This window comes from Mustela nivalis (assembly GCF_964662115.1).
Source record: "Mustela nivalis genome assembly, chromosome: 10".
NCBI lineage: Eukaryota > Metazoa > Chordata > Mammalia > Carnivora > Mustelidae > Mustela > Mustela nivalis.
This window is the reverse complement of record NC_139029.1, coordinates 17,254,942-17,267,228: the sequence shown is the minus strand read 5'-3', so window position 1 is coordinate 17,267,228 and position 12,287 is coordinate 17,254,942. Positions and strand designations below refer to the sequence as shown.

The 12,287-nt window shown below is 54.6% G+C and overlaps 1 protein-coding gene across 2 annotated transcripts in view; it reads left to right on the top strand.

Annotated features, from left to right (window-relative positions):
* The window catches only part of RUNX3 (RUNX family transcription factor 3), a 60,611-nt gene that overhangs the window by 36,433 nt on the left and 11,891 nt on the right, over positions 1 to 12,287 (top strand). For both annotated transcript variants that reach the window (XM_082684702.1, XM_082684701.1), the window contains exon 4: positions 5,369 to 5,473. In XM_082684702.1, the coding sequence (XP_082540828.1) occupies positions 5,369 to 5,473 (105 nt within the window). The remainder of the gene's footprint in view (positions 1 to 5,368; positions 5,474 to 12,287) is intronic.

Below are 12,287 nucleotides of genomic sequence, written 5' to 3'. Positions count from 1 at the left end.
CAGCAGCCTGTCCGCTGTGCCCCTGCTGCCCACTGGGAAATTCCCACCGAGAGGACAAATCAGTGATTGACCCGGACAGTGGGGCGCTTCGAGAGTTGAGACAGGTTGGAGTTTGGGACCCGGAGCCATTCCCTGGCCCTCGGACTTCTGCCAAGATCGAGAAGCCAGACGGAAACTTCTGTTTGTTTCCTTGCCTCGTATTCCTTGATGCTGTCTTAATTCCAGGAAGATAGTTTCCATGGAGGACATAGACACCACCACCACAGAGCCCTCATGATAAGCCTGAAGATGAGAAAGAAACAAGGGAGGGAAAGAAACCAAGTCACTGGTGTGTCCTGCAGTGATTAGGGCCGAGATTCCCACCCTTCTTACAACAAATACTATATAATGCATTGTCCTACAATGATACGTGTAACTAATGGAACCTCCCTACTTATGTGCAGTTTCAAAATCCATAGAAGTCCATAGCTTTCATGGAGAAAAAAAAAAGTGATTTATGATAAAATATTCATCTGAATATATAAATGTGGGGTGAGACCGCCTTGTGGTGAGTGGGAGGTTGGCCAGCCGGCAGAAGCCCCGGGAGCGCCGTGGCAGACCACCAGCCCGGGCGTGTGGGACTTAAGAGTCCACTGCCTTCGACGACATGGTTTTCTGAAGGGGCGAACAGAGCTTGGCAAAGTTCTGAACAAAATTTCAGGGGGGGTGGGGGGAAACTGTCTGGAAAATTCAACAGATACTAAAAGTGTGCAAAAAACTTGGTTTTATGTTATGTAAAACTGAGTTAGGCTCATGGCTCGGAGAATCTTTGTAACAGGTGTTTCATACACAGGAGGAATGACTGCCTGGGTGCCCTGTACCCAGCTGGACCCATGCCTCCTCCGCTCCTCTCCACCCCCCCCTACACCCCCTACACCCCTCTGGAGGACCACATGCCACAAATTCCCAAAATGTCCTCTAGGAGGCAGCCTAGGTGAACATGAAAACAGCGGGAGCTCCTGAACAGTCATTAGCTGTTTGAAAAGAAATCCTAGTAGGTTGAGGGAGATTTGAGGAGAGATGTGTGGGTCTGGCTTATAGATTTCTTGACCAATGTCCAGAAAACCCAGAGGTCCCCTGAGATGTGTTCCTCCTATCCATGAGGCCCCCATGATGGGGTTTTCTGACATGAGAACCCGGGCTGAGGGGAACAGGGACTGGCCCAGAGCTACACTGCCAGACCCGGTTGTACGTGCTGATTGGTCCAGGGGCCCACGAGATTGTCTGGAGTCACCCAAGTCCCCAAGGGGTAGCTGTTTCCAGACTGGGACTTCTCCCCTCTGGCCGGGGCCAGTCCCCAGAGTGCCTTGGTTAGCAGTTCCTGGACTTCTGGCTGATGGCAGGTCTGCCTGAGGTTCCTGCACGAAGTCTTCTACCTTCTCCATCATCACAGCTTCCTGCCCTGAGACGGGGTGAGGTGGGAGGAGGCGTTCACCAGCAGGCAAAGAGAGAGAGCTGAGGGGCTCTCAGGGAGACAGCTTCCCCCCAACTCGTTCTGGGGACCCCTGCTTCCCATGGTACCTGATACACACCCCTCCTACCTTCCACTCTTGTTCCCAGGTCCCAGCCCCTGCCTTTTGTCCTCCTCCCTCCCTCTCTTTGGGCACCGGGGAGGGTTGGTGCCAGGCCTGGAAAGCAGGAGGAAGCTGTGGAGGAGGGCTGATGACCTCAGGGGTAGTTTGTGGTTTGCTGCCTGGTGAGAGTGGAGGCCTCTCACTGCCCAGAAGCAGGTCCTTGTATGGGGCTGAGGCGGGGAGGGGTGGGTGCTGGAGGGGAGGCAGGGGACTCCAGCACATTCTAACCTTTCTGGCCCTGCCTAGATACTGTTGACCTGGATGACTCATTGCCCCTCTGTGAGTCTCAGTGTTTTCATCTGTAAAATGGACACGGTTGTCTCTCCCTTAATGATTTTAACAAACATTTCTTGAGCACCTACTATGTGCCAGATGCTGTCCTAGGGGTTAGGACACAGCAGTGAACAAGACAGAAGTTTTGGTGCCCAGGGAGTTTACCATCTAGTAGAGGGAGACAGAAAATAAGTAGAGGAATTGCCAAAAATAATTAGCATGATGGGGGAAGTTGGAGCAAGTAGGGAGAGAGCAGGAGGGTCCCTGATGTTTCACATTGAGCTTCTTAACTTTTTTTTTTACCCCATGGGTCAACTTGACAGTTTCGGAATAATGTGTTTTAAAGAATAAAATGAAATACAAAGGATTACAATGGAAACCAATTATAATAAAACACAGTTAGCAAAATGTCTAAAAAAATTGGGATAAATGTGCTCTTTTATTAGTGTATTAAATAATAAGATGTGGCAATGGGTCTGATGACGACCATGATTTTGAAGTTGTGACGAGCATAAAAGATATTTAGAGAAATTTGCAATGTCTGTAATGTGATATGTAAATATCTGTGACGTCTGTTGGTGACAAGGTCACAGGGACTTCTGTAATACCTCTGTGGTTTGTTGCCCATGGCCATACTTGAAGGAGATACTAAATTGCAGCCAGAGGTTAGAGACAATATAGCCGTCTTTTTTTTTTTTTTCCTGTCCCTGTTCACGGGGCCCACTTAATCCTAAGAAGGAGCCCCAGATGCCAAGTTTAAAATGCCTGCTTTAGATAAAGTGGCCAGAGAGGGCTTCACCGAGGAGGTGACTTTTCAGTAGAGACCCGAGGGAAATGAGGGAGACACAGGAGCACTTAAGTAATTGGGGCCCATCTGACTTGGCACCCTGCAGTGTCTACACAGTGATAGGGAGTCTGGCAGGGGAGGAAAAAGTCCAGGAGAAAAATGACCAAAGAGAGGGGAAGGCAGATCCCAGGAAGGGGAGGTGGGCCCTGCCTCGAATTTCCCTAGACCTTATACACTTTGGTTTCCAGAAACCATGGGACGTGCCCCCTGTAGTCTGCGAGTGAGGGGTTCGATCTCCTCTGATCCAGGACTCCAGGGGCAGGGGCTGTACGTTTCCATCCCTGCCTTCAGTGGGCTGGCTCAGGAAGAGTCTTCCAGAAAGGCCGCACTTTGGCCCAGTTTGAGTCACGCCTCAATTTAAACCACCCCATTTATACACCAGTTCTTCGGTGTCTCAGAAGAACCCCTGGGGTTCCGTGGTGCGTCCTGGAAGCCTGGCTGGTTTACTTTCGTTCTGGATTTTCCTGTTTCTGGGGCTCGAGTTTTCACATGATCACCGGATCCAGCCTGGCAAGGAGAACCACAAGCTATCCTTCCCTGCCCTGAGTTTTCATCTCCCGCTGGTAAAAGGGGGGTAGCAAGACTGCAGGGACTGGACTCCTGTGCTGTCCCTTTGCGGGTAGCCTCCCTTAGTTGCCCGCCCTGGGTGGGCACAGGTGCACTGGGCCGCAGGCCCCTGCCCTTAGGGAGTCCCTGATTGATAACTGAGGTCCAGAGATAGGGATGCTCGGAGGCAGAGAAGGAGGAGGCCAAGCGTAGAGGAGATGGGCGAAGCCCTCACCCCAGCCTCCCCGATCTCATACAGTGTGGGGGACTTGATGCTGATAGAAAAGAGGGCCGGAGAGAGGGACGACTCCTCCTTCCATGAAGCTGCTGGGAGAATTGGGTTGCCCTTATCTTTACCTTCTACCAAACCCACCAGTGAAACCCCCAGAAGAATCAAGGAATTAAAGGTGGAAGGTAGCGAGAACGCTGTCTATCGAAGGTAAACCTTTACCAGCTTGGTACAGTTCAGGTGGGGAGCGCTGCCCAAACATGAAACACTAGGAGAAATCACCAACAGGGGCAAGAGCTGAACATGCCATACAGCTCGGTGTCAGAAGGCAGAATGTGAAGGCCACTGAGCTGAGAAGCTGGTTGCTAACCGGTTAACACAGGCGGATTTCCAAACGGAACTAAAACGCGAATGAGGGAATAAATAAATAAATAAATAAATAAATAAAACACGACTGAGGAAAGCATGAAGGAACCTGAAGTGATCATTTGTGTTGGGTTTGGGACAGACCATAAGCAGATAAAAAGTTTCAATCTCCCTAGGCACGGCAGAGAGGCAGACTGAAGTCAGGAGTGTGATAGGCGGCTGTGGGGCTGGGCTGGGCTGGGGGGGGGGGGCGGCGCTCGCTGCAGTCACAGTCATGGTGACTCTCTCCTGGGCTCTGTCCGCTCACTGGAGCGATCAATGCCCCTGAATGCATCCCAGCCCTCTGATGCAACGAAATCACTCACCACTTCTTGGAATCTATTCTGAGGAAATAAGCAGAGATGGAGGCAAAGATTTTTGTAAACAAAAGGTCATTTTCGTTTTATTTTAAATGGTAAAAAAAAAAAAGAAAATTATTATTTTAAAAGTTTTTCCTCTCAGGAATTTTGAATGGAGACTTTGGAGCCAAACGTCTATCTAAAAATAGAACAGAGCTCTGGAAATAACAGTTGCGTCTACAAATGAAATGCCGGCAGCTCCCCAGTCAGCGCTCTCCCAGCCCCCAACCCCCCAACCAGGAGTCAGCCAGGAGGAGGCTGCAGGACCCGCGCCCCAGGGAGGAAGGAGGCAGATAAAGAAAAGACGAGGCTTCTGTGGGTTGAAGTATTTTGCAGCATTAAAATGAAGTTTATGAAGGGGTTTTAATGACACCAGAAAGTGCTTACGATGTGAGGTTAAATGAAGAAAAACACAACCAGGGTATAAATATACGTATTTTGGAGTCCTTGCCACTCTGTAAACATACATACCCACCCAAAAGGGACTAGAGCCAAAAACACCCAAATGCTAACAGTGTTTATCTCTGGGTTAGTGGAACTGTAGGTGATTTTTCTGTGCTCCCCTCCAGTTTTTTATAAAGTCATAATTACTTTCAGGAAAAGAAAATAGTATTTTTTTTTTAAATTTTATTTATTTGTTGGAAAGCAAGAAAGCATGAGCAGGAGTTGGGGGACAGAGGGAGGGAGAGGGAGAAGCAGACTCCCCGCTGAGCAGGGAGCCTAACCCAGGACCCCAGGATCATGATCTGATCCAAAGGCAGATTTTTAACAGACTGAGCCACCCAGGTGCCCCCCCAAATCTGTATTTTTATGCATATTTTTATAAATATACTTCAACGCTCCCCACTCCAAAATCATGAAGGTCTCTGGGTAGAAGGGATGGCACAAAGGCAAGGAAGCAGGGAGGAAATAGCAGGGAGGATGATGCCAGACCTCCAAGGCCTTGAATGCCAAGGCCAACAGCTAGACCTTCACCTAGAGCCCCATCTGCTGCCAGGTTCAAAGGAGAGAGATCTGCCCCTTCTGGAAGGGAGAACAGAGTATTGTTCATCGCTCCAGGTGCCAACCTTCTGCATTTATTCTCCACTCCCCCCAGGGAAGAGTTTCACACTGACCATCACCGTGTTCACCAACCCCACCCAAGTGGCCACCTACCACCGAGCCATCAAGGTGACCGTGGATGGACCCCGAGAACCCAGACGTAAGTGCCAAAGTCACTAAGCCCCCTGGGTGGGGGAGAAGAGCCCAGTGTGGGTGGGAGTGGGGGTTGGGGAGAGCAGCAGCCAAGGTCAGACAGATGGCACTGGATGCCTGGAGAATTCTCGCGTGGGATTGCAGTCCTGGGCTCCACATCCCAAAACACACCAGCAACACCTGACCCTCTGTGCTTAGCTCTGGACTTCTGGAGGCCAGCAAGGGTGCTGGGAGGGCAAAAGGCAGAATTAGCCTGGCGCCCTTCCCTGAGGAACGCCTGCCTGTGGAAGGGTGGGCAGATGGACAGTTAAAGGAGTAAGGACTTGCAGTTTGCGTCTGTTGAGGAAAGGGTTCAGGGAAGGAACAGGCTTCAGATAGGGTATTTGTGAGGGGAGGGGGGCCAGGCCAGGTTTGCGCTGCTCCACTCCAGCTTCCTCTGCCAGCGGCTGAGAGAGGGAGCCATCAAAAACAGGAGCTGGTCTGGCTGCGAGGCCGGATCCCCTCCTTGGAAACTTTCTCTGGATCTGTTACGTGACTTAAGTCACACAGAGCCCAGGCACTCTGACCCTAAAACCCATACTCAGAAATGCAAATTGATTCTGCAAATATTTATTGAGCAGCTACTATGTGCAGGGAGTCCTGATGTGTGTATTTTAGCATCAGAGTTGTGTTTCATTGCTTCTGCCTGCTGAAGGACCTGGAGTTTGCAGATTTACATCAGAGAAATTGGAGAGTGGGGCGGTTGCCGCAGAGTGGGCCAGAGGCTTGCGTTCCATGAATGAATGAATGAATGAATGAAACTGAGAACCAGCTGGCCCTCTCTGGACTGGCTGCTTTCCGACCAGCGTGTTTGCCTGGACCGCCCCCGGATTTGCAGCGTGCTCAGTGTGGGGTATGGAAAGTGGCCCTGACTTTCTCTTTGTGATAGTGGCCCTTTGCAGCTCAGAAAACCCTCTCGCATTCATTATCTCGTGGGATCCTTGTGAGAGCAGAGCCAAACGGTCACCCTAGTTCGAGTGAGGAGAGAATCTAGGCCAGGGGATGTTGAGAACCTGCCAGGGCCTCCCGTGGTCTGCTGAGAGGTGCCCTGTCTTCCCAGAGACAGTCTTAGATTTCCATTCTAAGCTGGGTGGACTTGGGGCAGGAAGACAGAATGGGGACCTGAGCCCAGGAAGCTCTGAACAGGGGTGTGGCTATGCAAGGGTGTCATCAGTGAGGGCCACCCAGGCCTGCCCTGTGGGCTGGCCCCTTCCTTCTTGGGAATCAGGCTGGCTTGTCTCCCCATCTATCCAATTCCTGGTTCCACTCCAGGGACTGGCCACCTAGGAAGGGCATAATGCTCAGCCTAGTGGCCCGGGATGACTCCCTGTAGGCTCTCAGGGCAAACCCTCCATCCTCCTGAGCTTCTGCATCTGGCATGAGGCTCGCAGGCTGACATCTGCTCCAGCCGTATTCCTGTTAGGATTGGCCTTGGGTGGATCCATGCCCCTGGCCTTGGGCTCCATAGCCTTGGACAACCCATGTGTTCTTTTTGGCCTCAGTTTTGTTATCTGGATGGGTGATCCCAAGAGTCCCAAGAGACCCAAGAGTCTCAGGTGGTGATAGTTGGGAAGCCCTTGTGAGTTACAGGCCTCCATGGTGCAGAGAACAAGTTCTGAGTCAGCCGGCCTGGCTGAAGGACCCCAGGCAAGTTACTGGCATCTCTGGGCCTCCACCCCTCCTCCCAGAAGTGGGGTGATACCCCCCACGCTGCGGGCCTAGAGATCAGTGACAGCATGTGGCTAGCATCTGGCTGTGGCAGAGGGAGGATCCGGGTGAGTCACTGGATCTACGGTGTCCTGTTATCCCCAGTACCTGACCGCTGCCATGCGTTCCCACCACCACCACCACCATTCGGGGACGGTGACCCTCTCTGGGTCAGCAGCAGCGTGGCTGCTGAGAAACCTAAGCCGTGGCCTTAGAGGGGTAATGGAGGTGACATGCCTGCCTGTCTCCAGGGGCAGAATCGGGGCAGATGGGAGCCACGGTTGGGCTCCGTGTGTTGATGCCGCCCTTAGCAGCCACTCCACAAAGCAGCCGGTCCATGGAGGCCTGCAAGCTGGGGGTCCTGGAGCTTTCTAGGAATGTTCCCTTGGGGCCCAGCAATGCCTGGAACCCCTCAGGGCCTCCACGTCCAGCCCTGCTCGGCCCAGAGCTGCCCACCCTCCCCCTGGAGGCCCCTGGATGAGGAGAGAGACTCAGCTCTGCCTTTGAGAGCCCCTAGTTCGAATCCTCTGCCTGCTCTTCTCTCCCCGGGTCCCCCAGACCTGAGACAGCCCTTCTGGGCAGTGAGCTGAGGAAGGAAGGGGTGACACAAGACAAAGCAGCAGAGGCCAGAGGGAGATGAGGCAGCAAGAGGAAGGAAAGGAAGCTGGGCCAGGAGATAGCCTGGAGTCGGAGGCTAGGCTGGCTCTGTGTGCTGAGGTGGTTGGCGCCCGTTGGCCTGGACTTGGGTCAGACCCATGGGTTTAAAGAGACTTGTTCAAACAAAATCTTAGCAGAAGCTGATTTCTAGAAAAGAGCCGCCATTGGGTGGGGTGGTGGGGAGAAGTTCTCCAGGCCGCCCGTCCCGAGGCCCTGCGTTTCTCCTGCCCCTCACTGCCCACCCAGGCCTGCAGATCAGGTCTCACGAGCACCCTGGCTTCTAACCCTGACCTGGACTTTAGTGTGTGACCTTGGACAAATCCTCTTCCTTTCTGGGCCTCTCTTTCCCCACCTATACGAGGTAAGAGACCAGCTCAACACTACTGGTTGCTAGACGTTCCCCATGCATCAGGCCTGGTGCAAAGTCCCTGCTAACAGGTCCTCTGGGGTGCCAGAAGGGGATAGGGCAGGATACAGAGCCCCTTGCTCAAGGGTGAGCTTCAGTGCCCCCCCCAGGGGCTCCAGTCTAGGACTCAGGGAAGTGAGGGCCCCCTGGAAGGGCCTTCCCACCTCCCTGTGCTCATCTGTGAAATGGGGATGATAGTAGCTATTAATGTCTGTCCTGGGGAGGTGTCCTGGGCATGAAAGGAGCTTGCAGCTGCCCAGCCGCGCAGGAAGTACCCAAACCCTCATGGATGATCACAGGATTTCCTTTCTGGGCTTTTCTCCCGCTTGGTGACTCCCAACCCCATGTGAGGGCTGAGCCTTCTGTGGGGTGGGGTGGGGTGGGAGTAGGGGCTGGTCCTGGGAGCCAAGGAGTGGGAGTCTACCTATCCCTGAGGCCCAGCTGTGGGTTCTGTGGCTGGGTCGTTCCCCTCTGGTGCCCTGCAGAGCATGCCCGATCTGCAGCCAGGTGGCTGGCTGGGTTTGAAGGCTGGCTTGGTGGCTTCCTGCCTGTGTGGCCTTGGTTTCTGAGGTTCTCAGTGCTGGTGTCCCTCACAGTCACCAGGGGCTGGTTAAAAAAGCAGGTGGTTGAGCAGGATCCAGGATTCAGACAGGAGGCAGCTCAGGGCCTGGTACTTCTGGCAAGGACCGTGGTTTAAGAATCGCTCCCCCATCTTCCAAGCTTAGCAGGTGCTGGTACCTGAAAGGGTAGGACCCAAGTTCTTAATCCTGCCTGAGGCAGAGGCGAGTGGTTTAGGCACCTTGCCTGTGGGCCCTTTCTTCCCAAAAATGTAAATGGAATGATTTCAACAAATATTTTCCTGGGCACCTTTCATGTGTCTGGCACTATTCTAGAAGCTGGGGATGCCACAGTGAACCCAGTAGACAGGCTCCGTCCCTCTTGGGTCTTAGACACTGTAGGTAGGGAAAGATGGTGAACAGTACTCTAGTCACCGTGGCCCACAGGGCCCCACCTGCTCTGTGTCCATTACCCCCTTCCTTTCTCCCTGCCATCCTCCTCCTTGCTTACCCCACTCTGGCCACCCCAGCCTCCTGGCTGGTCTTCCAACTGGGCAGCCACATCCCTGCCTCAGGGCCTTTGCACTGCTCTTCTGTCTCCCTGGAGCACTCCTCCCCAGACGCCCCTGGACGCATGGCTTGCTCTTTCCCACCATGAATGAAGGTTTTACTCTAACTTCTCAGTGAGCCCTCCCCTGACATGTCGTTTCAAATTATACACACCCCTGCCCATACTTACCAGCCTCGATTTAACTTAGAGCCCCGATTACCTTCCAAGATGCTATAGAGTTCACTCATTCTGTTTCTTTCTTATCTCCCCTGACCAGTGTATATGCTCCACGGGGCAGAGTTTCTTTCCTCTGCTTTGCCAGGTACTGACCTAGACCCCAAAATACAGACGTGAGCACTTAGGAGGTACTTGGTAACTCTTTGTTGAATAAATGAAATAAATAAATGATTAACTGACTTAATTTCAGGTAGTGAGAGATCTTAGGAAGAAAAACAGAGCTGGGGGGAGCGGTGGAGAGCGCAGGGATGGGGCGTGGGCAGGGAGCGGAGGTGACGTTGGACCAGAGAGGTCTGAAGGAAGCAAGCCCAGAGCCAGTGGTTGCTGAGGGCCCCAGACAGCATGGGCAGGGGAAGTGACCCTAACTAAGCCTGTCTCTGGGCCTTTGAGGGTCCTGAAGTTGCCACAGTTTTGTTCTCAGCACCAGGTGTGGGGAGGCAGAGGGACACCCAAGTCGTGGAGAGGCAACAGTTTGTGGCCCCAGCTCCCAGGATCCCCTAGGTCCCCAAGGGAGTGCACCCAGCAGGAGGGAAGGGGTTAACCTCAGACCTCCCGGCTTCCCCTAATCAACCCCAGGCCTGCTGGAAGCCCCAGTTGCAGCCCTGGGAGGGAGCCGCTTGCCGCCCTGCCCGCTGGCCCCCCGCCAGCCCATTTCCCTGCCCAGCCACCGACCAGCTTTCATCTGCTCACAGGGGGCCGATTCAAGGCAGACCACCCGGGGCCCAGCACCCGCCCGCGATTCCGCGCGCGGTTGTTAAGAGTCGGGTGTAAATCTCCTGACAGGCCACAGAGCGGGCCTTGGGCCCGGGTGCCCCACCCCGCGGCTGAGCGGACAGTGGCTGCTGTGTCTGGGCTGTGACCGCACCAGAGCTGGGCCAGGCAGCCGAGGAGGCAGCCGAGTGTCTTCAGATGGGTGAAGGCCCCGTCACTGGGGCGCACATTGTTCCCAGCAGCCCATCCTGTTCCCTAGCCCTGCCCAACTCTGGTTCTCCCTGTTGCCTGCCCCCTTTGCCTCCTGTCCCGTTCCCACCCAGTGGAGGCGGAATGCTGAGCTGGCCTCCTGCTAGTGGAGCCTCACCGCCCGTCAACATAGCACTCCTCTCCTGGAAGTCTTGGGAAGCCAAGCTTCGTGCAACATGCTGACAGTTACAGGTGTGACCTTGACCTCGTCGTGTCTCCACTTTCCATCCTTAAAATGGGGCAATGGTCGCAGCCTCTCAGAGGGTTGTGACCCTTGTAGAAGACAGGCACGGCCCACCTAGCACAGTGGCCCATGGTAGATGGTAGACGCCTGTGCAAGTGGTTGCCACTCTCATCACAGGGGCTGGCGGTGGGCCAGCGTGAAGGCAAGGCCATGGCCCCGATGGTTCCCCTAGAAGCACCGGGTTCCTGGGAGGCGCGGGGACCCCATGTTGGCCCAGCTGGTGGTGAAGAAGGATGTCCCGGAACTGGTGGTTAGGGAGCCCGCAACCCAGAACCTAGCCCTTGTCATCTGCCTCCAACGCTGCGTGACCCTGGGTGAATCACCCAGTCTGGCTGGGTCCCAGTGTCAGCTCCCCTCTTTCTGACCCTCCTCAGACATGTGCGAGGCTGGGCACCCCAGGAGGGGTGTGGAAGAACTGTGGAGCCCAGAATGCCTTCCTCCAGGGCCAAGGCCAGACTGCCTGTTTAATTCCTGCAGCACGTCCACACCCTGGGGAGTTAGAATGAGATCTCCCATTTTACAGAGGAGACCGCTGAAGCTCCAAGGGCAAGTGATCTCCCCCCCTGATCACCAGTGGGTGAGAGCTGACTTGTACAGGCCTGGGCCACTGGGACCCACCCTTCCACAAATGGGGGTCACAGCTCTAAGGGAGGCCATGTTGTAGGGGCTGCAGTGCTTTGAGGCCAGCACTAGGCTTGGTGTGGTGGGCCACGGTGGGGTCTTACTTAGGTGGTCCCCCATCCTCCCTGCAAAGTGCTTTACTTTTAAACCCTGGGGGTCTGTCCTGTTGTTCACTCACACATTGGGGGCTGGACGGTATGAAACCACAGTACAGGTGTGGCAGCTGCGGCCCAGAGGAGAAGGTCAGTCAGAGCAAAGTGTGGTTAGAGAGCAGGACTCTTGGCCCTGAGTCTCAGAGTAGGACGGGGCTTCTGCTGGAGTCCACTGAGACCCTCCCTTCTTCTCTTCAGACCCACCCTGCAGAGAGCCAGGCTGGGCCCTGGGCCAGGCTAGGCCTTAGAACCCACTGTCTGGTGCCCCTGATGATCAGAACCGAGGCCCCTTTCTAGCAGGATGGCCTCCAGGAAGAAGAGATGGTCTCAAGCCATCTGCGTGACCTCAGCACGTCCCTGACCCTCAGCCAGCCTCCGTTTCCTCACCTGCAGGACAGGGACAGCAGGGACCCTGTAAGGTGGAACCAGGCAGGGCCGTCGGTGACTTAGATACTGGAGCGGAGGAAGCATTCTGCGAGCTCTGGCTGCTGCTTTAATTTCCGGTCATGCTAGCTGCTGCTCAGAGCCTGCAGAGGTGCTGCAAGGGCTCGAGGCAGGGGCAGGGGGTCTGCCTGCAGGGGAGGGGCTCTCGGGGTGAGCCCGGAAGGGCAGGGAAGCATTCCAGCAGGGGCTGCGCCTGCGCTGTGGCTCTGACGTGTGAGAGGCAAGAGACGCTTGAGAAGTGCCAGGC